At 37.8% G+C, this 25,972-nt stretch overlaps 1 protein-coding gene across 1 annotated transcript; it reads left to right on the top strand.

Annotated features, from left to right (window-relative positions):
- Positions 1-220: 220 nt before the first annotated feature.
- Positions 221-24,971, top strand: LOC134839043 (histone acetyltransferase KAT8-like). Its single transcript, XM_063854442.1, has 2 exons — positions 221-517; positions 23,970-24,971. The coding sequence occupies exons 1-2, from the start codon at positions 221-223 to the stop codon at positions 24,930-24,932; spliced, it is 1,260 nt and encodes a 419-aa protein (XP_063710512.1). The 3' UTR covers positions 24,933-24,971.
- The last annotated feature ends 1,001 nt before the right edge of the window (positions 24,972-25,972 follow it).

Genomic DNA, 25,972 nt, shown 5'->3' with positions numbered 1-25,972 from the left:
AGTATCATAGTACTTGAAAAATGCAGGCTGTCTGATCAGATCATTTCTTCTTCAGGTGACTGTTTTTTCGTTCACGTGCTTCCTCTTTGCCTCATTCCAAAACAAAAAATAGTCGCTGAAATTTGGTCATTTAAAATCTGTTTTCTATCATTTTTTTGAAAAATTTTTTTTCAAGAAGTGTTCACGGTCCGGTAACGAAACTGGATATTGTTTCAGTTAAATGCTACATCTAACGGAAAACCCGATTCTCTTAGATCGGCAGTACTTTGTGAAGTCGCGTGATGGCGTGTACAGGAATGCGCAGATTCTTGAGACTCGTGAAAATCTTGACGCGCCAGAAGAAGGCGAACTATTGAGATCTACCCAGATTCAGTATTATGTGCACTATACAGGTTTAAATAGACGCCTCGATGAATGGGTCGACGCGAGCAGAATAGACACATCGCAGGGATGCCTCGCCGACAAAAACTTTGAAAATGATTTTGCACAGATATCTCACGATGACCCTTTTCGCAAGGTATGATTTCAACTTGGAAGTTACAGATTTATTTCTGATAGTGGTAGTGATAGTGGTAAGTTGGAGTTTAATTAGAAAATAATCGACCAGGCGTCCAGCAGCATTAGGTTACTTACATTAGAGGCGCTGCACATTAGGAACGAGAGACCGGCAATTAACTTGCGCGTCGAGTTTAGAAGAAGGGAGCTGACACTAAGGCTACAGTTCAAGAATCGAAAAAGTTTGGCTAAAACAAAAAACATTGAAGTAACTTACATGTTAGTATGAAATTAGCGTCAAAACGAAATTGTAAAAACAAAAAAGGTGAAAAGTCAGAAATTTGTGACTAAATGAATAAAATTGTTACATAAGAGTAGCTTCTCATTATCTGAAAACTAATTTGATGTTATTTGTTTCAATTCAGGACATTTCCGGAAGCTAAAATTAGTTTAACCTGAGTTTCAAGTCTCTTGCCAAGATCCTTCCGGATTCTTGAATCCGGACGAAGAGATGTCTTTTTGTTGATCAAGAAGGGTAGCGAAATCCTCCCAATACTCCTCCCAGTTCTCGGAAACTACTCCATAACAATTGTAGCTGCACAATCGTTACAATTCGGAATGCTCTTCGTCTAATATCTTCGATAGTAAATCTCTATCTGCTGTTGGTTTTTTTTTCCGCGGAAAATTTCGGTCTTATTCCGACCAGCGAAAATTGTGCTACTGATTTTCGCTGCATTCAAAAATGGTCGCGTGTCTTTACAAAAGAATTTTTAAAAGTTCACATGTCAGTTAAAACCGAATTCCTAATTCGTTTATTCTGTCACATAAGACCGTTAATCCTATGAAACAGCCGATTCTCCCAATCAACTGTTCCAGATAAAATTTTGATTCTGCCATGCATTGCGTTGATCTCTAACAGGAACAAGGTAGCTCTACGCGACTCTCGTAATGTTTGTTTCAATTACATAATTCAACAAACAATTGCGTGACTTACACTCACTTCATATTATTAACTATTTTTGTTGCATTTGAATTATTCTTCGTTACCTGTACTCGGACGGTTATATCACCTTATGTAAATTATTTTTTGTGGAGTTTTCTTTGACATAATTTTGTGAGAGCTTCGCAAAAATTGAAATTCACTGAACCACCTTTTATAAAATGACCACCTTTTTTTTCAGGCATCCGTCTATTATATCTGTACTTTTTGTTGATTAATTGAATCGATTTGTGACAAACTGTTTTTGAATTACAACTGTGTTAAGTAAATTGCTCGGAAGTTCAGTTCAACTTTTCAGTTCCCTACAGTTTTTCAGTTTTCATGCCGAATTCACTCATATAAAGTCGATTTTTCAGGAGGCAAAAGTTTCTTCGATCGTTTCTTTTTTAAAATTGTGAGGACTTCAGTGACAGCAAAAAATTGATAGGTAATTTAATGGATGAGCTTTGCGTAGTCTGATAGTAATTGAGAAATGCAGGCTGTCTGATTAGATCGTTTCTTCTTCAGTGACTGTTTTTTCATTCACGGGGTTCCTCTTTGCGTCATTCCAAAACAAAAAGTAGTCGCTGAATTTTGGTTATTTCAAATCAGTGTTTTCTATCATTTTTTTGAAAAAGAGTTTGTTATGAAGTGGTGTTCACGGTACGGTAACGAAACGGGATATTGTTTCAGTTAAATCTAACGGAAAACACGATTCTCTTAGATCGGCAATACTTTGTGAAGTCGCGTGATGGCGTGTACAGGAATGCGCAGATTCTTGAGACTCGTGAAAATCTTGACGCGCCAGAAGAATGCGAACTATTGAGATCTACCCAGATTCAGTTTTTTGTGCACTATACACGTTTAAATAGACGCCTCGATGAATGGGTCGACGCTAGCAGAATAGACACATGACAGGGATGCATTGCCGACAAAATTTTGAAATTGATTTCGCACAGATATCTCACGATGACCCTTTTCGCAAGGTATGATTTCCACTTGGGAGTTACAGAATTATTTCTGATAGTGGTAGTGATAGTGGTAAGTTTGAGTTTAATTAGAAAATAATCGACCAGGCGTCCAGCAGCATTAGGTTACTTACATTAGAGGCGCTGAACAGTAGGAAAGAGAGATCGGCAATTAACACGCGCGACGAGTTTAGAAGGTAGCTGACACTAAGGCCTTAGTCCAAGAATCGAAAAAGTTTGGCTAAAACAAAAAACATTGAATTAACTTACATGTTACTATGAAATTAGCGTCAAAACGAAATTGTACAAACCAAAAATGTGGAAAGTCTCAGAAATTCTCCTAGCGTCGACCCATTCATCGAGGCGTCTATTTAAACCTGTATTAAATAGACGCCACGATGAATGGGTCGTCGCTAGCTGAATAGACACATCACAGGGATGCATTGCCGACAAATTTTGAAAATGATTTTGCACAGATATCTCACGATGACCCTTTTCGCAAGGTATGATTTCCACTTGGGAGTTACAGATTTATTTCTGATAGTGGTAGTGATAGTGGTAAGTTCGAGTTTAATTAGAAAATAATCGACCAGGCTTCCAGCAGCATTAGGTTACTTACATTAGAGGCGCTGCACAGTAGGAAAGAGAGACCGGCAATTAACACGCGCGACGAGTTTAGAAGTAGGGAGCTGACACTAAGGCCTTAGTCCAAGAATCGAAAAAGTTTGGCTAAAACAAAAAACACTGAATTAACTTACATGTTACTATGAAATTAGCGTCAAAACGAAATTGTACAAAACAAAAATGTGGAAAGTCTCAGAAATTCTGCTAGCGTCGACCCATTCATCGAGGCGTCTATTTAAACCTGTATTAAATAGACGCCTCGATGAATGGGTCGACGCTAGCAGAATAGACACATCACAGGGATGCATTGTCGACAAATTTTGAAAATGATTTTGCACAGATATCTCACGATGACCCTTTTCGCAAGGTATGATTTCCACTTGGGAGTTACAGATTTTTTTCTGATAGTGGTAGTGATAGTGGTAAGTTCGAGTTTAATTAGAAAATAATCGACCAGGCTTCCAGCAGCATTAGGTTACTTACATTAGAGGCGCTGCACAGTAGGAAAGAGAGACCGGCAATTAACACGCGCGACGAGTTTAGAAGAAGGGAGCTGACACTAAGGCCTTAGTCCAAGAATCGAAAAAGTTTGGCTAAAACAAGAAACATTGAATTAACTTACATGTTACTATGAAATTAGCGTCAAAACGAAATTGTACAAACCAGAAATGTGGAAAGTCTCCCAGCGTCGACCCATTCATCGAGGCGTCTATTTAAACCTGTATTAAATAGACGCCTCGATGAATGGGTCGACGCTAGCAGAATAGACACATCACAGGGATGCATTGCCGACAAATTTTGAAAATGATTTCGCACAGATATCTCACGATGACCCTTTTCGCAAGGTATGATTTCCACTTGGGAGTTACAGAATTATTTCTGATAGTGGTAGTGATAGTGGTAAGTTTGAGTTTAATTAGAAAATAATCGACCAGGCGTCCAGCAGCATTAGGTTACTTACATTAGAGGCGCTGAACAGTAGGAAAGAGAGATCGGCAATTAACACGCGCGACGAGTTTAGAAGGTAGCTGACACTAAGGCCTTAGTCCAAGAATCGAAAAAGTTTGGCTAAAATAAAAAACACTGAATTAACTTACATGTTACTATGAAATTAGCGTCAAAACTAAATCGTACAAACCAAAAATGTGGAAAGTCTCAGAAATTCTGCTAGCGTCGACCCATTCATCGAGGCGTCTATTTAAACCTGTATTAAATAGACGCCTCGATGAATGGGTCGACGCTAGCAGAATAGACACATCACAGGGATGCATTGCCGACAAATTTTGAAAATGATTTCGCACAGATATCTCACGATGACCCTTTTCGCAAGGTATGATTTCCACTTGGGAGTTACAGAATTATTTCTGATAGTGGTAGTGATAGTGGTAAGTTTGAGTTTAATTAGAAAATAATCGACCAGGCGTCCAGCAGCATTAGGTTACTTACATTAGAGGCGCTGAACAGTAGGAAAGAGAGATCGGCAATTAACACGCGCGACGAGTTTAGAAGGTAGCTGACACTAAGGCCTTAGTCCAAGAATCGAAAAAGTTTGACTAAAACAAAAAACATTGAATTAACTTACATGTTACTATGAAATTAGCGTCAAAACGAAATTGTACAAACCAAAAATGTGGAAAGTCTCAGAAATTCTCCTAGCGTCGACCCATTCATCGAGGCGTCTATTTAAACCTGTATTAAATAGACGCCACGATGAATGGGTCGTCGCTAGCTGAATAGACACATCACAGGGATGCATTGCCGACAAATTTTGAAAATGATTTTGCACAGATATCTCACGATGACCCTTTTCGCAAGGTATGATTTCCACTTGGGAGTTACAGATTTATTTCTGATAGTGGTAGTGATAGTGGTAAGTTCGAGTTTAATTAGAAAATAATCGACCAGGCTTCCAGCAGCATTAGGTTACTTACATTAGAGGCGCTGCACAGTAGGAAAGAGAGACCGGCAATTAACACGCGCGACGAGTTTAGAAGTAGGGAGCTGACACTAAGGCCTTAGTCCAAGAATCGAAAAAGTTTGGCTAAAACAAAAAACACTGAATTAACTTACATGTTACTATGAAATTAGCGTCAAAACGAAATTGTACAAAACAAAAATGTGGAAAGTCTCAGAAATTCTGCTAGCGTCGACCCATTCATCGAGGCGTCTATTTAAACCTGTATTAAATAGACGCCTCGATGAATGGGTCGACGCTAGCAGAATAGACACATCACAGGGATGCATTGTCGACAAATTTTGAAAATGATTTTGCACAGATATCTCACGATGACCCTTTTCGCAAGGTATGATTTCCACTTGGGAGTTACAGATTTTTTTCTGATAGTGGTAGTGATAGTGGTAAGTTCGAGTTTAATTAGAAAATAATCGACCAGGCTTCCAGCAGCATTAGGTTACTTACATTAGAGGCGCTGCACAGTAGGAAAGAGAGACCGGCAATTAACACGCGCGACGAGTTTAGAAGAAGGGAGCTGACACTAAGGCCTTAGTCCAAGAATCGAAAAAGTTTGGCTAAAACAAGAAACATTGAATTAACTTACATGTTACTATGAAATTAGCGTCAAAACGAAATTGTACAAACCAGAAATGTGGAAAGTCTCCCAGCGTCGACCCATTCATCGAGGCGTCTATTTAAACCTGTATTAAATAGACGCCTCGATGAATGGGTCGACGCTAGCAGAATAGACACATCACAGGGATGCATTGCCGACAAATTTTGAAAATGATTTCGCACAGATATCTCACGATGACCCTTTTCGCAAGGTATGATTTCCACTTGGGAGTTACAGAATTATTTCTGATAGTGGTAGTGATAGTGGTAAGTTTGAGTTTAATTAGAAAATAATCGACCAGGCGTCCAGCAGCATTAGGTTACTTACATTAGAGGCGCTGAACAGTAGGAAAGAGAGATCGGCAATTAACACGCGCGACGAGTTTAGAAGGTAGCTGACACTAAGGCCTTAGTCCAAGAATCGAAAAAGTTTGGCTAAAATAAAAAACACTGAATTAACTTACATGTTACTATGAAATTAGCGTCAAAACTAAATTGTACAAACCAAAAATGTGGAAAGTCTCAGAAATTCTGCTAGCGTCGACCCATTCATCGAGGCGTCTATTTAAACCTGTATTAAATAGACGCCTCGATGAATGGGTCGACGCTAGCAGAATAGACACATCACAGGGATGCATTGCCGACAAATTTTGAAAATGATTTCGCACAGATATCTCACGATGACCCTTTTCGCAAGGTATGATTTCCACTTGGGAGTTACAGAATTATTTCTGATAGTGGTAGTGATAGTGGTAAGTTTGAGTTTAATTAGAAAATAATCGACCAGGCGTCCAGCAGCATTAGGTTACTTACATTAGAGGCGCTGAACAGTAGGAAAGAGAGATCGGCAATTAACACGCGCGACGAGTTTAGAAGGTAGCTGACACTAAGGCCTTAGTCCAAGAATCGAAAAAGTTTGACTAAAACAAAAAACATTGAATTAACTTACATGTTACTATGAAATTAGCGTCAAAACGAAATTGTTTAAACCAAAAATGTGGAAAGTCTCAGAAATTCTGCTAGCGTCGACCCATTCATCGAGGCGTCTATTTAAACCTGTATTAAATAGACGCCTCGATGAATGGGTCGTCGCTAGCTGAAGAGACACATCACAGGGATGCATTGTCGACAAATTTTGAAAATGATTTTGCACAGATATCTCACGATGACCCTTTTCGCAAGGTATGATTTCCACTTGGGAGTTACAGAATTATTTCTGATAGTGGTAGTGATAGTGGTAAGTTTGAGTTTAATTAGAAAATAATCGACCAGGCGTCCAGCAGCATTAGGTTACTTACATTAGAGGCGCTGAACAGTAGGAAAGAGAGATCGGCAATTAACACGCGCGACGAGTTTAGAAGGTAGCTGACACTAAGGCCTTAGTCCAAGAATCGAAAAAGTTTGACTAAAACAAAAAACATTGAATTAACTTACATGTTACTATGAAATTAGCGTCAAAACGAAATTGTTTAAACCAAAAATGTGGAAAGTCTCAGAAATTCTGCTAGCGTCGACCCATTCATCGAGGCGTCTATTTAAACCTGTATTAAATAGACGCCTCGATGAATGGGTCGTCGCTAGCTGAAGAGACACATCACAGGGATGCATTGCCGACAAATTTGGAAAATGATTTTGCACAGATATCTCACGATGACCCTTTTCGCAAGGTATGATTTCCACTTGGGAGTTACAGATTTATTTCTGATAGTGGTAAGTTTGAGTTTAATTAGAAAATAATCGACCAGGCGTCCAGCAGCATTAGGTTACTTACATTAGAGGCGCTGAACAGTAGGAAAGAGAGATCGGCAATTAACACGCGCGACGACTTTAGAAGGTAGCTGACACTAAGGCCTTAGTCCAAGAATCGAAAAAGTTTGGCTAAAACAAAAAACACTGAATTAACTTACATGTTACTATGAAATTAGCGTCAAAACTAAATTGTACAAACCAAAAATGTGGAAAGTCTCAGAAATTCTGCTAGCGTCGACCCATTCATCGAGGCGTCTATTTAAACCTGTATTAAATAGACGCCTCGATGAATGGGTCGACGCTAGCAGAATAGGCACATCACAGGGATGCATTGTCGACAAATTTTGAAAATGATTTTGCACAGATATCTCACGGTGACCCTTTTCGCAAGGTATGATTTCCACTTGGGAGTTACAGAATTATTTCTGATAGTGATAGTGGTAAGTTTGAGTTTAATTAGAAAATAATCGACCAGGGGTCCAGCAGCATTAGGTTACTTACATTAGAGGCGCTGAACAGTAGGAAAGAGAGATGGGCAATTAACACGCGCGACGAGTTTAGAAGGTAGCTGACACTAAGGCCTTAGTCCAAGAATCGAAAAAGTTTGACTAAAACAAAAAACATTGAATTAACTTACATGTTACTATGAAGTTAGCGTCAAAACGAAATTGTTTAAACCAAAATGTGGAAAGTCTCAGAAATTCTGCTAGCGTCGACCCATTCATCGAGGCGTCTATTTAAACCTGTATTAAATAGACGCCTCGATGAATGGGTCGTCGCTAGCTGAATAGACACATCACAGGGATGCATTGCCGACAAATTTTGAAAATGATTTTGCACAGATATCTCACGATGACCCTTTTCGCAAGGTATGATTTCCACTTGGGAGTTACAGATTTATTTCTGATAGTGGTAGTGATAGTGGTAAGTTCGAGTTTAATTAGAAAATAATCGACCAGGCTTCCAGCAGCATTAGGTTACTTACATTAGAGGCGCTGCACAGTAGGAAAGAGAGACCGGCAATTAACACGCGCGACGAGTTTAGAAGTAGGGAGCTGACACTAAGGCCTTAGTCCAAGAATCGAAAAAGTTTGGCTAAAACAAAAAACACTGAATTAACTTACATGTTACTATGAAATTAGCGTCAAAACGAAATTGTACAAACCAAAAATGTGGAAAGTCTCAGAAATTCTGCTAGCGTCGACCCATTCATCGAGGCGTCTATTTAAACCTGTATTAAATAGACGCCTCGATGAATGGGTCGACGCTAGCTGAATAGACACATCACAGGGATGCATTGCCGACAAATTTTGAAAATGATTTTGCACAGATATCTCACGATGACCCTTTTCGCAAGGTATGATTTCCACTTGGGAGTTACAGATTTATTTCTGATAGTGGTAGTGATAGTGGTAAGTTTGAGTTTAATTAGAAAATAATCGACCAGGCGTCCAGCAGCATTAGGTTACTTACATTAGAGGCGCTGAACAGTAGGAAAGAGAGATCGGCAATTAACACGCGCGACGAGTTTAGAAGGTAGCTGACACTAAGGCCTTAGTCCAAGAATCGAAAAAGTTTGGCTAAAACAAAAAACACTGAATTAACTTACATGTTACTATGAAATTAGCGTCAAAACTAAATTGTACAAACCAAAAATGTGGAAAGTCTCAGAAATTCTGCTAGCGTCGACCCATTCATCGAGGCCTCTATTTAAACCTGTATTAAATAGACGCCTCGATGAATGGGTCGACGCTAGCAGAATAGGCACATCACAGGGATGCATTGTCGACAAATTTTGAAAATGATTTTGCACAGATATCTCACGATGACCCTTTTCGCAAGGTATGATTTCCACTTGGGAGTTACAGAATTATTTCTGATAGTGATAGTGGTAAGTTTGAGTTTAATTAGAAAATAATCGACCAGGGGTCCAGCAGCATTAGGTTACTTACATTAGAGGCGCTGAACAGTAGGAAAGAGAGATCGGCAATTAACACGCGCGACGAGTTTAGAAGGTAGCTGACACTAAGGCCTTAGTCCAAGAATCGAAAAAGTTTGACTAAAACAAAAAACATTGAATTAACTTACATGTTACTATGAAATTAGCGTCAAAACAAAATTGTTTAAACCAAAATGTGGAAAGTCTCAGAAATTCTGCTAGCGTCGACCCATTCATCGAGGCGTCTATTTAAACATGTATTAAATAGACGCCTCGATGAATGGGTCGTCGCTAGCTGAATAGACACATCACAGGGATGCATTGCTGACAAATTTTGAAAATGATTTTGCACAGATATCTCACGATGACCCTTTTCGCAAGGTATGATTTCCACTTGGGAGTTACAGATTTATTTCTGATAGTGGTAGTGATAGTGGTAAGTTCGAGTTTAATTAGAAAATAATCGACCAGGCTTCCAGCAGCATTAGGTTACTTACATTAGAGGCGCTGCACAGTAGGAAAGAGAGACCGGCAATTAACACGCGCGACGAGTTTAGAAGTAGGGAGCTGACACTAAGGCCTTAGTCCAAGAATCGAAAAAGTTTGGCTAAAACAAAAAACACTGAATTAACTTACATGTTACTATGAAATTAGCGTCAAAACGAAATTGTACAAACCAAAAATGTGGAAAGTCTCAGAAATTCTGCTAGCGTCGACCCATTCATCGAGGCGTCTATTTAAACCTGTATTAAATAGACGCCTCGATGAATGGGTCGACGCTAGCAGAATAGACACATCACAGGGATTCATTGTCTACAAATTTTGAAAATGATTTTGCACAGATATCTCACGATGACCCTTTTCGCAAGGTATGATTTCCACTTGGGAGTTACAGATTTTTTTCTGATAGTGGTAGTGATAGTGGTAAGTTCGAGTTTAATTAGAAAATAATCGACCAGGCTTCCAGCAGCATTAGGTTACTTCCATTAGAGGCGCTGCACAGTAGGAAAGAGAGACCGGCAATTAACACGCGCGACGAGTTTAGAAGAAGGGAGCTGACACTAAGGCCTTAGTCCAAGAATCGAAAAAGTTTGGCTAAAACAAGAAACATTGAATTAACTTACATGTTACGATGAAATTAGCGTCAAAACGAAATTGTACAAACCAAAAATGTGGAAAGTCTCCCAGCGTCGACCCATTCATCGAGGCGTCTATTTAAACCTGTATTAAATAGACGCCTCGATGAATGGGTCGACGCTAGCAGAATAGACACATCACAGGGATGCATTGCCGACAAATTTTGAAAACGATTTTGCACAGATATCTCACGATGACCCTTTTCGCAAGGTATCATTTCAACTTCGGAGTTACAGATTTATTTCTGAAAAAGACATTTTTCTACAAAAGATTCAACGATTGTTCAAATTAGCGAGTTTTTTTGTGCTAATGTGGAATCTTCAAAAATTCGAGCCACTTGAAAAATGATATGAAGTTCGTAGCCCGGAAGTACATATCGACGGAAAATAAAGCTAGGTTGTAAAACGACTAGCTAGCGTCTAAACACACCTCTACATGCTTTTAACCGTGTCTGCCATAGCCAGTTCTTTGTGTGGTCCTTTTAACATTAACGTTACTTCTTCCGGCTTCGGCCAGAACGCTCAGATTAATTTAATTACACGCAAAAATAGTGAGCTCATGGCTGGGTCTCAGTATCCCCAGACCACGAGGTCACTCCTAAAAACAGGGCTACTACTTATTCATTATATTGCTATTGTTTTTGTTCAGTAGATAAAAATCATCATTCCCATTGGAAATGGATCAACACTTTCCCTCAACTCCTAGCTTCTCATACTCTGTAAATGAATGAGCTTCTCATACTCCCGAGACCGCTACGGATTCCCGAATCCGGACGAAGAGCTGTCTTGTCTCTTTCCGGAAGGCTGGTCACGACGTTCCAACACCCCTCCTGGTTCTCGGGAATTGCTCTGTAACGATTGTAGCGGCACAATCGTTACAACTCGGAATAGTCTTCTGTCAATACTTCCGATTACAACCTCAATTTGTTGTCATACTCTCGTTCGACTTATCTGTCTTCACGACTGTGTTGTGTTTGTTCGCAGTTTTCAGTTGTCGCGAAAAGTAAAATTGTTACCTGTCTTTCACGCCCAAATCGAAAATTTAAAAATTAACATGTCACACCGAATTGACCATTCCCAATTCGTCAAACTGAACGACTAACACCGTTAATGCGCTAAAACCGCAAATTTTCTTGTTCAGCTGTTATAATAGAACTTCGAATTCGAACTGCATTTGATACATTCTGGTCGAATGTCACATACTCCCCAGACAGCCCGGTCAATGTCCTCGTAGTCTTCATCAAAATGGTACAGTGCCATTGAATAGAGTTCACAAAATGCTTGTAATCACCTTTATCCACATCCCATATCGACTCACTGCAGAATACAAATGGCATCATACCACACTATCATAGCCTTCCAAATTCTTTCACTAATCTGCACTTTTAAGGATTTGACTTAAGTTTACCCATTTTTTCTGAGTTTTAGTGCCAGTCTCGATTTCAAACTTTTTCTCTCAGGTTTAAAAAGTGTTGGGACGCAGGACGGCCCTGCCAACCAACAAACTAAAATTATCCTACTATGCGTCTTCCCTTCGAAAATTTAGTTGTTATTGGTCCTGAATATTAAAATTAAGGAACTCGGTGGTTAGAAGGAACAATGAAATAATCTTCATCTTCAAGAGATTACCCAAGCACCTCATGTCACCACAAAGTGATCAGTCGTCTTAGTTAATTAAAAACAAGCATGCAGGCTAGAAGATTAATATACTCTTCACTCAAGCCTCTCTAGATAAATAGTAAGTGTCTCTAAAGCCACTAACTAAAATTATAAGTTTTTCTCACATAAACAGTACTGAGTTTTATCTTCTCCTTCGTTGCTTCTTTGTTTACTTCCTTGTTCATTTCTTTGTTTTCGTCGTTTAGAAGTTTTAAAACTTCTAAATCCTTCTAATCTTTCTCTTTTTTTTGCATTTTTTTTCGGCTATTTGTCAATGCTCCATCTCCTCCTCCTGAGACATTGACTCCGCACTTTAAGTTTCGGTCCTTCAACACTTCTGCTCTTCTACACTTTGTTTGCAACAAGCTAGAGGATCTACGCTCATCTCCCTGTTTTTGCAGAAGCTGTCGTAGAAGCACATTGTCACGTTTCTTTTTAAGTCTTCCTTCAACATTTCTTCTCTTTCTCTCCCGTCACATTCATTTTTTCTAGACATCTTTTTCACTGCAGTGTTCACCGCATTCCGATGAGTCACAAAAGCTCGCTTGAAAGCTCATGCTCCAATGTCCAGCTGATACGCACTGTACACCCTGCTGTGCTTCGACATGCTTCTTGGCATACTCGTACAACCATGAAGTCATGTTGGCTCTGAGCCATAGCATCAGTCGTCTCCTGGCCCATATTTTCTTCACTTCCATCGGATTGTTCAAGAATTTGCACATTTTCTCAAAATGATCTAAATCTTTTAGACAATCCAGTTCCTGTATTTGTTCTCTCCTCGGCATCTCCTGTCGATTGTTCTCCTTCACATGAGCTTCCAGCCATCGAATTGCCATCATAATTCCCCCTATCACTATTGTTATGGGCTGTGATGAATCTGGTAAACCCTTGGAGGGCAGCTCTCCAGAGTCTCAGTACCAGATTACTGCGCCCGGGATACCACCATGTTTGTAGCAAGAAATGGCAGGGGAGCTCATCATGTGTCAACATGATGCTCCTCCAATTACGCTTCCCCGACGCTTCCAGTAGTGGTTCCACTTCCATAATTACTCGGTGGATTTCGTCTTTTTCATCTACTGCGTCGTAATCTGTTGATGTTGATCCTTTCTGCTTTTGTCTTTCAAAATCAGTAAAGTTCCCCTTAGCGTATCCCATGAACTTCTCTACCATATCGGTTCTAACTCATCTTTAGTTATTTCTGGGACTGCTGCAAACATCTTACATAGCAACTCGTAGGGTTTCTCCGACATTCTCGCCAGTCTTACACATTTCGGCACTGAGAAGCCTTGGTCCACAATCGTCCTTGTACTCTTCACGTCCTTCGCCACAAAGTGCAGAGGGTATCGGCTTCTACCCATCGGAGCCAACGTCGATCTCACTAGGTATCGCGCTCCCGAAGGTCTGCGATAAGCTTCACTTTGCCGAATGTTCTTTTCTGCTTCTATAGCATCTTTCGACTTTCCAATGTACTTCTGATCAGTTTGTAACACTCCCGGAAACACTTCTACGCTAATGGCCGTGACCATCTCATGCTTTTGTTCTAGATTCAATAGTGACTCTAAAGAACCAAGCATGCTGTAGAATCCTATTGCAGTGACTGGATTCACCTCAGTTCCTCTACCATCTGCAATTAGTTCCGTTTTCAATTTCATTACTGTGTTTCCGAATAATTTCGTCAATTGCTTGTGTTGTTTCGCAAGAGTCTTCACACAGTCCAGACCGCCACACATGTGACCTTCCAGTCTACAGACTTTTGCCAGACAGCTACCAGGTTCAACCCAGTCGTCTGGTCCCCAGCCAGGCACTTCCTCATTGTTTCCTTCGTTGCTTTTGGAGGCCGCTGTCATCAAGTTGTAAATGATCTTCAGGTCACTCAAGTTACAGTCTGAATTCAGCTCCCTCTGCAAATCCTGTGTTGCACGCAATATCGAATCGGCATTAGGATTCGGACACCATGATAATTTCATCAGCTCCCACACCACCATTAGACTCGTCCTTAGTAATTCGTCCGAGAATCCCAATCCAAATTCTACTCGGCTGTCAGATTTTGGCACTGAAGGAGCTGTCACTTGTTCTTCCAACACAAGTCCCAGCTTAACCTGCTGATTAGCAGCGTTCCTTATCGTCGCAATTCTTGACGTCCAGAATCTTAGCTTGTTCGTAGTCGAAGAAATAATCGCTTATGTCTTCAATAATGAAAGGGTTCTATGCCATCCCGGATACGTAACTGTTCGAGTTTTTCTTGATCGGTCCGCAATATTCACTGGATTTTGGCAATGGTCTCATGGATTCTTTCGTGAGCCTCAGCTCCTTATTCAAGAATCTTTGCGGTTCATCAATCTTCTTCATTGGTTCCAGTTCTACGGGCTCCTTCATGTTCACTCACATCAGTTTTCTTTGGTGTATGTCTAGAAGTGCTTGTAAGAACAAGGTTTTCGCTCGATCATCGACTTTTATCACCATCTTGGCACAAGTGTTCAACGCTGGTACCGATATAATTTGTTCTAACATGAACCGAATGAAACAGAGAGCGTCTCTCCGCTTCGCGCACGCTACTGCCGCTCCTTCTTGGGTCATTAGGTCTCTCATACTTATCATCAAGAACACGTTTTTTCTTCTTTCGACCTTTTCTTTCTTCTAAATCATACTCTTCCTTCGACAGCCCAGTCATGCACCAAGCGAATCTAAGTTGTAGCTCCGTTCTCACGTAAGGTATCGCTATCAGAGCGTGTATTTTCGTAGAGGTTCTCATCTCTTCTTCATATTATGAACTATTTTTGTTGCATTTGAATTATTCTTCGTTACCTGTACTCGGACGGTTATATCACCTTATGTGAATTAGTTTTTGTGGAATTTTCTGAGGCATAATTTTGTGAGAGCTTCGCAAAAATTGAAATTTATTGAACATTTTGTTGTGTATTTATAAAGTGACCACATGTTTTTTTTCAGGCATCCGTCCATTATATTTGTACTTTTTGTTGAAGAGTTGAATCTAGCAAACATATGTCCACATAAATCTACAATTTCAATTTTTATCCGTTTTGCGAAAGTGATAAAGATTTGTGTGTAAAAATACGAAAAGACATGACCGGTGGGCCTCCATTATATTCACTCGAGAAGCTGTGGTTGATAAAACATTCATCAGAAATTCATCAAATGTTTGTAAATCAATCGTTAGAATTGATGCAAGCCAGCTCTACCCCTTCTCAATGTGTCAAGATATGCCAACAGGACTGAACACGACATGGGAGTTGTACACTTATATGCAGAAATTCTAGGCTAGACATAATCGAACTCGCAACTTCGAGAATATGGTCATGTCTTTTTAACCTGAAACAAGACTAGAATGTAAAATTGAGAGCTTTTTTACATCTGGTACAAAGAAAAGAAATCAACTGTTTGAATGTGGACAGTTATTGTGATCACTGTAAGACAGTGTTTGAAGCAATGGGATGTTACTACCCATTCTGTTCTTGTCCAGAAGTTCGTCCCTCCTTAACAGATCACGACATTGAACGAGGAAATAAGAAGAGAGAGATGGATGATATGAGACGGGAATACATGAAAGAGAAAGGACACAAAGTTGAGGAAATGTGGGAGTGTGAGTGGTGGGAAAGTTTCAAAACCAATGACAAGATCAAAAATCATGTCAAAACCTTTTTTTCCTTGCAAAAGAGCTCTTCCTACAGGCTCTTTTCTAGCAAAATTAAAAGATGGAACCCTTTTTGGGTATGTTCAGTGCAATTTAGTTGTTCCGGATAAACTGAAATCAAAATTTGTCAATGGATATCAGATCATGGATAGATCCAGGCATACAATTACGAAGTATTTGAACGATAAAAAAACGCATAAAGAGATACATGAACCATTGTTCAAAAGTTTAAATACAGTTCAAAAAGACTTGCATGAGGTGGAGTTGTTGAAATCAACCATTGAGCAACGAGAAGCCATTATTGTTGGCTTTTTCATACTTTATTATGCAAAGATGAGAATGTTGGAACTACTATAAATTCTTTGACAAGTTCTGTGATGTAAATAAATTTGAAGAGTTGGAGATGGACACATACTTTAGTAAGCACTTCCTGAAGAAAACAAATACGACGGTATCCAACCAGAAAAAAAAAGATATTTGGGAAAAATTGAGGGAAAATAACTGCAGGGACTCTTTCAAGGCAGATGCAAAATCTAATTTCTTCCCCTCGAACGTGTTGCAGTATCCATAAAAAGCATGATAAGCGAGAGCCGGGATTTTTCAAAGAGGTGTTTAGGTGCACAGAAATGCTTTGTTTATGTAGCAAGACATATTGCTGCTATGACAACAAGTCAGATATATTCAAATTCGGTACTATAGATTTAGCAAACGAGTTCTAGAAGATTCTGGAGATGGACCCATGGCAAAGTACAGGAGAGTGCTCGATGAAGCAGTTAACCTTACATCTACTAATAGAGAATTCAGAACCGTAAAATATATGGTGGCCGAGCAAACAAAGAAGGGACTAAGTTAATTTTATCCAAAAAGACAAGTTCAAGATGACGGAATTAATTCAGAACCATTGAACTTATAAGAGCTGATGCAGTGTAATAAATTTATAACAAGTGACGCAATCGAATAAATTTTTGTACGAAGCAGTGTTTTGTTAATGTTTTTTAATGAAGTTGCGGTAAACTTCAAATACGATGCAATGATTTATATAATTTCTATGTAATTTAATTTTTTTTCTCAATTTTTTTTTGAAGTTTCAGTGGGTTTCAGCATAGTTTCAGGTAGATAAAACACTGTTTCAAAAAGTAAGATTATCTAATAAATTAGTTAATAAGTCGAATTGAAAAAAAAATCTAATCGCAATTTCAGTTTTTTTGATAGAAAATCTCAATTTTTACTCAAAAACTCTTAACATTGACTTACCATGTACCAAAAAAACTAATTAAAAGACCTTCATTCTACAATCTACACGTAATTAACCATTAATTTTTTCCAATTAGATAACACGCGCTAAGTTTTTGCGAAAAAACTAGACATCTCTACACAAAACCCAAAAAATACCATTTTTCTTTCTCTTACCATCACATCGATACTTTACCATTGATATTCCCTATCTTAATACATTGTAGACTCTATAACCAACCTTAATACATAGCGAGGCTGACCCGGAATCTATTACGTATCCTATAACATAGAGTCAGCTACGCTATACACCCCCCCCCCCCCCACCCACCCACTTTAGCCTCAACATCTACTACTTGTATCAAAATAATTTCAAAAAAAATTTTTTAGGCGGTAAAACGGACAGCGAGGGAAACTATTAGGAAACAAATAGGAGGTGGAGATTGATTAAAAAAGAATAAACGAAAACCAGTTAAAATAAAGAGAAAGATTGGAAACAGTCGGACTGAATTTTTTTAGAAACATTAAAGAATATATGCCATCCTTCCATGAAAGTGCATCTCATTCTTCCTTGGAACTCATTGACAAAATTTCGCTTTTGGTCCAATATTTAACAATTTTTTTCTAAACCCACTGAATGAAGCTGGTATCGAATTCCAGCTGGAAACAGATCGAAATATAATCCTGGATCTGCAAGAATTCCTCTAAGTCTCATATTTTCCGTCGTTAAGGGGAATCGGAAGATAGAAGATGCCGATGATGTCTCTCTTGTTAACAACTTTTAACACTCGCTTTTCTCAAACGGTCTTTATCCCCATGAAGCATTACTATCAAACGAGTTATCAGGCACAAAAAAAAGAAAAAAGCCATAACTATTGGGCAAGGTTACACATATGAAGCAAATCCTAATGATAAAACTACGCAAGTTTTTATTGATCAAAAAACGGAAACTCTTAGAGACGAAATTGAAGTGTACGGTCCACTTGCAGTCGATTTATTCACCTGTGGTAAATTAGTTCTACCAAATGTTATTGTTCGAATAAGTCTCATTCGATCACGACCTCAATTTTATTTTTTCACTGATAGTACTCAAGAAATCCATGTAAAAATTACAGCTGCATCCCTTTTCAGCAGACAGGTAGCTATCGATGAACACAAACTCCTGGAAATCAAGTCCAATATACGAAAACAACCAGCTGCTTACAACTACATAGAGTCTGTCCCAAAAACATCTATTATTCCCAGAGGGCAACACCAATTTATTCAAGAGAACATTTTTAATAATGGACCAATTCGATCCCTGGCAATAGCAATGCAAAATAATGGATCTTTACTGGACAGAAGAAAGAGAACCCTTTTAACTATCGGAATTTTGGTCTTCGAGAGGTTAAAATTGTTCGTGGAAATCAGACTGTAATCGAATGAAGTGTGAAGACAATTTTAAACCATTCGTTGAAACCAAGAAAGCGTTGAAATTCACGGATGATGGACCCGGAATTAATCTGAATTACTATGAAAATCATTTTTTTTAGCTTTTATGCAAGAATCAAACGTACATTTGTTTTATCCTGATGTTGTAGCAGCTAGCTTAAGACTTGAATTGTATTTCAGTAAACCGTTGACGGACTGGGAGAAAAACCTGTTACAACTTTGATACATGAAACTGGTTCTGTCACAAAACATGGATAATTAACAACTTCGAAAAATAGTTTTTTCTATAGGATCTCTTCGCTGCCGATTTTTAGGATGCTACCCTGCCAATTTCAGCCTAAAAACTCTACCGAGAAATTCCTTTTGTATTATTAATACAGATGTTGCTACAAGTCCTGGGACACATTGGATACTTATTGCGAGAAAAGGTGATCAATTCTATCTTGGAGATTCTTTAGGAAAAATGTTAACCATAATAAAAATATTCATTTCAATGAACCTTTAACACATCTGATAGATAAAAACTTTCAGAAAATGGACTTATGCGGACTCTATTGTTTTTATTTTGCCTATACTGTATACTCAAATTGTGAAAGTTTTGTTGTTGATGATTATTATATTATGCGTTTTTGTCAGAGTACTTGTAATTCACTCTTTTTCACAACTATATTTTAGAAACAGGTAGTACAAAAAATCGTTTTATAGTCTGGGCAACCTCAAAAATGAAGCATCCTTTTCACTTACTTTGCTTCACTGTGAACATCCACCTTTTCTCCATTCGATGACAGAAGATGCGATCTGTCCAACGTCTCATTCGGGGTGTCAGTTTCCTTTTGAAATGAAGAGTCGAACTTTCTCTTTCTTTTTACACGCGGAGAAGTGAATAGAATAGGGGACATCGCATTCGGAGATGGAGTTTTTTCTTTATTTTCTATATCACTTGTCTCTTTCTCGTTTTCTCTGGGAATCACTCTATCCCAGTTATTTTCTAAGTTTCAAATCAACTCCAACTCCTCCTGAGCCATTACAAGTCCTAACTGGTTTTCCGTCATCGGTCGCTTACATAAATCATAATCACAAAAATGATGACGCACACTTTGTGGAAATGTTGTAATATCCATATTTTCTCTAACGTTGAGGGATCGTTTTTTAATATTTGCGAAGTAGTGAAAGCTGAGATTTTTGCGAAGCAGTGAAAGCCGAGATTTTTGCGTAGAATAAAAATAAAAAAATTGGGAAAAAATTTCCGAAGAGTCTATATACAATATATGAGTGTTTGATTGAGAAATAAAAGTGATACCACATTTTTTTTCAGCTCACAAAACAATTTTTGAATTATTATTTGTATTTCTTCCGGCGAGAGTGAAAAACTTTTTATCTGTTTGCTGGATTTAACTTAGAAGTGTAGAAGACATTGCCAGCAATTTTTCGTAGTGTTTTTTCTTAATTTTCCGTAAGCGCACGGTTCTGAAATCAAAAAAGTCAATTTTCTACAAAACTACTGGAGAATTAAGCAATTTTTATGAAGAAAAAATGCTCTGCTTTCACTGCGAAGCTATGAAAGCCGGGATTTTTGCGTAAAATAAAAATAAATTTAAAAAATTGGGAAAAATTTTGAAAAAAAATCGCAAGGGTCTATATATATATATAATATATGAGTATTTAATTGAGAAATAAAAGTGATACAACAATTTTTTTTCATCTCACAAAACGGTTTTTGATTCATTATTTCTTTTTCTTCTGAAGACTAGAAAATGATTGGGTTACAGAACGAAGGGTGGAATTCAAGTCATTGATAGGAAAAGAAAAAAAGTTTCCTGAACCCTTCAATGGGAAAAAAAGTTGCAACCTTAAATGACAAAAAATGAAACGTTAATTGAAGGAAATTTCACTGGATAAATGACTGGAATCACTGAAAAATTGAAAGATGGTTGAACAAGCAAGAGGGTTTGAAGTTTGAGTGAGATATTGGATGTTGGATGCAGGATCGATTGATAAATCAAGCTGTGTAAGATAGCAAAGAAATTGTGAGCAAGATAATGAAATAAGACTCCAATGTAAAACGTTTATCAATCAATTTTAAGAAAAGACTAACCGGTTTTTCACTTTACAGGAAAGCAGATTGTGAAAATCTTTAGATAGTACAACTTCAAGGAAATTTCTTTTGGAGCTTAGAGTGGGAAAAAAATAGATTATAACTTGCTCGAAATGAATGAATGATTTAATTGATCTAACTTATGAGATGGATTGTCAAGTTTTCAATTATTCTATCGAAGCAGATTTGGAAATTTGAGAACTCGAAGACTCCAGTGATTTTTTTTGGAGAACTTTAGGATGCAAATTTAAATTAAATTTTGCTAGAAAAAGATCATGAAAAAAATTATTAGTGTTTTTGATTGATCAAATGTTAGAGATTGAGAGATAGTTAAACCAACAAGAGTAGCTGAGGAAATTGAATTGAAATATAATCAGATCAAATTCAAGCAAAAGAAGTGATTGTGGGAGAATCAATTTATTTGTTTCCAAGTTTTGAGACCGAAATTGTTAGGAACTGCGAGAAAAGCAATAATGAGAGATAGTAAAACTGAACCTGAACTCTGATGTGGATTGATCAAGAAAAACTTCTATTGGTTCATTCAATTGAATTTCTTTTATTGGCTAAATATAAGTTTAGGTAAACACTGATGCTGAAAATTTTAAATTTCAATAGATAGAAAGATGTTCAATCAAGGATAATTAATTTTCAGGGGGCTTAGGGACTTATCTTAGATTGAAAACCATTAACCCGGAAAAATAGATAAAGTTACTTCAGTTCAATTCCCGATAAGCTGATAATCTTCAGCGTGGCTCAAATCAATTACAATAAATTAATGCAAGTGAAGAAAATTAATCTGATAAGAGTTTGTTTCCCTCAGCGATGTCATAGAGTTATCCACTTAATTAACAATTGAACAAAATTTCCCCAATGAGTACGGTCATATACCCCCAAAAATTAACTCAGGTGGAAAAAATAATCTGATAAGGTCTTTGCTACGCCACCGAGAAAAAAAAAGAATAGGCTAATTGAGTAACATATTCACGCGACTTTGACAGGTTGACCTCCCTCCGAAAATAGGCATTACCTCATGTTGCTCTATACTGCTCCGGCTTTTCTCGACACTGGAATTTTTTAAGAAATTTTAAATGTGGTTCGAATAACGACTGAAAGGGCTATAATATTAAATATTACTCACCTAATTCGGATCATTATTTGTGGTACCTGATTTTGCGTGGAAAACAAAAAGCCGAAAAAAAACTAAAGCACACCCGAATACAAAGTTCCTACCCATTTTCAGTGGTCGGAACAAAAAATCCATCCTTATTCCAACGAAGGCAACTATGATTCCAACGAGCTCCTTCTTTATCAGGTCACGAGGAACTTAAAGCGGAAACATGATGAAATTAACCATGTTCAGAAACCCTACGCTGAGCTAGATCCAGCGTCTGCAGCTTTGGAAAAGGAGTACGAAAGTATCACAAAAGTGAAATACATTGATTGTGTGCAATTTGGAAAATACGAAATTGACTGCTGATATTTTTCACCGTACCCCGAAAACTACGGACTTGACTGCTTAATTTTTCTCGAGAACTACTTGACCGATTTTCAAAAACTGGTACCAAGGAAAAAAACGAATAATACATTGTGTGCTTTTTTAATCAGCTAGTATGTTTTTTAAGTTACCCGACGTTCTACGGCCTTCGAAATATTCAGTGGTGGGCTTTTCACCCATTTTTTGGAGGACTTTGCTTTTCTCGAAAACTGAACTACCAAATCTAACAATCAAGAGTTCAAACAGTGGGAAAAAAAGTTTTTGATTTATTATTTTTTTCTTCTTCTGAAGACCAGAAAATGATTGGGTTACAGAACGAAGGGTGGAATTCAAGTCATTGATAGGAAAAGAAAAAAAAGTTTCCTGAACACTTAAGTGGGAAAAAAATCTCAACCTTAAATGACAAAAAATGAAAAGTTTATTGAAGGAAATCTTACTGGATGAATGACTGGAATCACTGAAAAATTGAGAGATGGATGAACAAGCAAGAGGGTTTGAGGTTTGAGTGAGATATTGGATGTTGGAGGCAGGATCGATTGATAACTGAAGCTGTGAAAGGTAGCAAAGAAATTGTGAGCAATATAATGAAATAAGACTCCAATGCAAAACGTTTATCAATCAATTTTAAGAAAAGACTAATAGGGTTTTCACTTTATAGGATAGCAGATTGTGGAAATCTTAAGAGAGTACAACTTCAAGAAAATTTCTTTTGGAGAACAGAGTGGGGAAAAATGGATTATAAATTGCTCGAAATGAATGTATTATTTAGTTGATCTAACTTATGAAAGGAATTGTCAAGTTTTCAATTATTCTATCGAAGCAGATTTGGAAATTTGAGAACTCGAAGACTCAAGTGATTTGTTCTGGAGAACTTTAGGAAGCAAATTTTAATTAAATATTGCTAGAAAAAGATCAGGAAAAAATATTGGAGTTTTTGATCAATCAAATGTTAGAGATTGAGAGATAGTTAAATCAACAAGATTAGCTGAAGAAATTGAATTGAAATATAATCAAATCAGATCGAATTCAAGCAAAAGAAGTGATTGTGAGAGATTCAAATTTTTTGTTTCCAAGTTTTGAGACCGAAATTGTTAGGAACTGCGAGAAAAGCAACAATGAGAGATAATAAAACTGAACCTGAACTCTGATGTGGATTGATCAAGAAAAACTTCTATTGGTTCATTCAATTGAATTTATTTCATTGGCTAAATATAAGCTTAGGAAAACACTGAAGCTGAAAATTTTAAATTTCAATAGATTATAGAAAGATGTTTAATCAAGGATAATTAATTTTCAGGGGGATTTGGCACTTATCTTAGATTGAAAACCATTAACCCGGAAAAATAGATAAAGTTACTTCAGTTCAATTCCCGATAAGCTGATAATCTTCAGCGAGGCTCAATTCAATTACAATAAATTACTTCAAGTGAAGAAAATTAATCTGATAAGAGTTTGGTTCCCTCAGCGATGTCATAGAGTTATCCACTTAATTAACAATTGAACAAAATTTCCGCAATTAGTCCCCCCAAAAATTAACTCAGGTGGAAAAATTAATCTGATTAGATCTTTGTTACGCCCCCGAGGAAAAAGATTAGGCTAATTGAGTAACATATTCCGCGACTTTGACAGGTTGACCTCTCTCCGAAAATAGGCATTACCTCTTGTTGCTCTAGACTACTCCGGCTTTTCTCGACACTGGGAACTTTTTAAGAAATTTTAAAATGTGGTTCGAATAACGACTGAAAGGGCTATAATATTAAATGTTACTCACCTACTTCTGATTATTCTTTGTGGTGCCTGATTTTGCGTGGAAAAAAAGCCGAAAAAAAACTAAAACACACCCGAATACAAAGTTCCTCCCCATTTTCAGTGGTCGGAACAAAAAATCCATCATCCTTGTTCCAACGAAGGCAACTATGATTCCAACGAACTCCTTTTTTTTCAGGTCACGAGGAACTTAAAGCGGAAACACGATGAAATTAACCATGTTCAGAAACCCTACGCTGAGCTAGATCCAGCGTCTGCAGCTTTGGAAAAGGAGTACGAAAGTATCACAAAAGTGAAATACATTGATTGTGTGCAATTTGGAAAATACGAAATTGACTGCTGGTATTTTTCACCGTACCCCGAAGACTACGGAAAATGTCCCAAATTATGGGTTTGCGAGTACTGTCTAAAGTACACGAAATGTGTCTCAACATACAGAAATCATTTATATTCCTGTAAAGCAAGGCAACCCCCAGGAGTTGAAATTTACAGGGATGGAAATATATCCGTTTACGAGGTGGATGGAACGGAACATAAGCTGTACTGTCAGAACCTGTGTCTTTTGGCCAAGCTGTTTCTTGATCACAAGACTCTGTACTTTGACGTGGAGCCATTTTTATTTTATGTTCTGACTGAAGTTGACAAGTATGGAGCCCACGTAGTTGGATATTTCTCGAAAGAAAAGGTATCGCCTGAGGGTAATAACGTGGCATGTATTATGACACTACCTCCATTTCAAAGACGGGGATTTGGAAAGTTTCTAATCAGTTTCAGTTACGAGCTGTCCAAAAGACAAGGTGTCATTGGTTCGCCTGAGAAACCCTTATCTGATCTTGGAAAGTTAAGCTACAGAAGTTACTGGCTCTGGGTTATTTTGGACCGTTTGGGTAAAAATAGCCAGTCAATTAAAGAGCTGAGCCAAGAAACGAGCATTTGCCAAGCTGATATTGTGTTATCATTACAATCCTTAAACATGGTGAAGTACTGGAAAGGTCAGCATGTAATTTGTGTGACGCCACGTGTTATTCAAGAGCACAGCTCGCATTTTCCATCTCCTAGATTGGTAGTGAAGCCCAATCTTCTGAAATGGAACCCCAACCAACCGTCTGCAACCCAACAGTCGCGAGGAAAGATCAGTTGATTTTGTTTTGATATGATAACTAATTAATTCTTTGTTTTGTACTTTTTGAGAATCGATTGAAAGCACGTAAAAACATTTTTTCGCAAAATCATATTTCGCCATCTTTACGCAGTTTTTTAAGAATAGTTAAACTGGATTTTTCGAATGATTTTTATAATGGAAAACGCACTTAATTTAAAGGCATGCAAACCTTTCGTGTATATTTTGAGAGGAATAAATATTTGGAACCGTGTTTTGGCTTTAGAGGAAGTGGTCTAAGTAGCCCATGGGACTTTAATAGTTTGATGGGTCTTAAAATGTAGAAGCTTAAAAACTGAGAATTTCACGAACAATATATCATCCTTACTATTGTGCAATTGAAAAAAGATTTTTTTTTTTCAGGGAAAACTTGAAATTCTTCCAGGAGTAGTATAGTAAAAGTGGCTAGGAAAATGACGACTTTTAACCCCCCCCCCCCAAAATTCAGTGTGCCGTTGTACTTACCACTTTTAACCCCCAAAGGGGTTAAAGTCCCTACTTTTTCAGGCACGCATGTTTTAAGGGGGGTTAAAATTGGTAATTTTCCAGCCACTTTATGGAAACGGGAAAGGAATTAAGTTTTGGTTGGTGCATGTTTTCCCTTCTAAAGTTTGGGGGTATTGGCTTGTTTACATGTAAAATGACGTTATATACCTTTTATATGCAACCAAACTATATGGTATATAGGAAAGCCAATATTTTGGCAGCGTAGCTTAACTGTTGGCTGCGGTGAACGATTTCCTTCAAAAATGCATGTTTTATTGCTGAATCTCGAAGAAAGGAAAATTCGTCAAGTGCGGCGGCCGCCACCTCTATTTAGGCAAAATGAATGATCTATTTGAACAAAATAAGAATGACTTACCCGAAAGTTGAGCTCGTCGAAGGATTGGTGGTAATATTAATAATAATAATAATAAACAAATAATAAAGAAAGGGGGATGTTGAGGAAGGGGACTAAAAAAATAAAATTTGGTAAAAAAGAAAAAAAAACCTCTTCTTTATTGGAAGAGGTAAGAATAGAT

This window comes from Symsagittifera roscoffensis, chromosome 2 (assembly GCF_963678635.1).
Source record: "Symsagittifera roscoffensis chromosome 2, txSymRosc1.1, whole genome shotgun sequence".
NCBI classification, from domain to species: Eukaryota; Metazoa; Xenacoelomorpha; order Acoela; family Convolutidae; genus Symsagittifera; species Symsagittifera roscoffensis.
Note: the sequence above shows the minus strand (reverse complement) of the source record. Positions and strands in the feature narration are given on the sequence as shown.

Coding starts and splice junctions, on each gene's coding strand:
- LOC134839043 (XM_063854442.1), top strand. CDS start 221: ATGCTACATCTAACGGAAAACCCGATTCTCTTAGATCGGCAGTACTTT. Junction 518..23,969: donor ACGATGACCCTTTTCGCAAG/GTATGATTTCAA, acceptor CTTTTTTTTCAG/GTCACGAGGAACTTAAAGCG.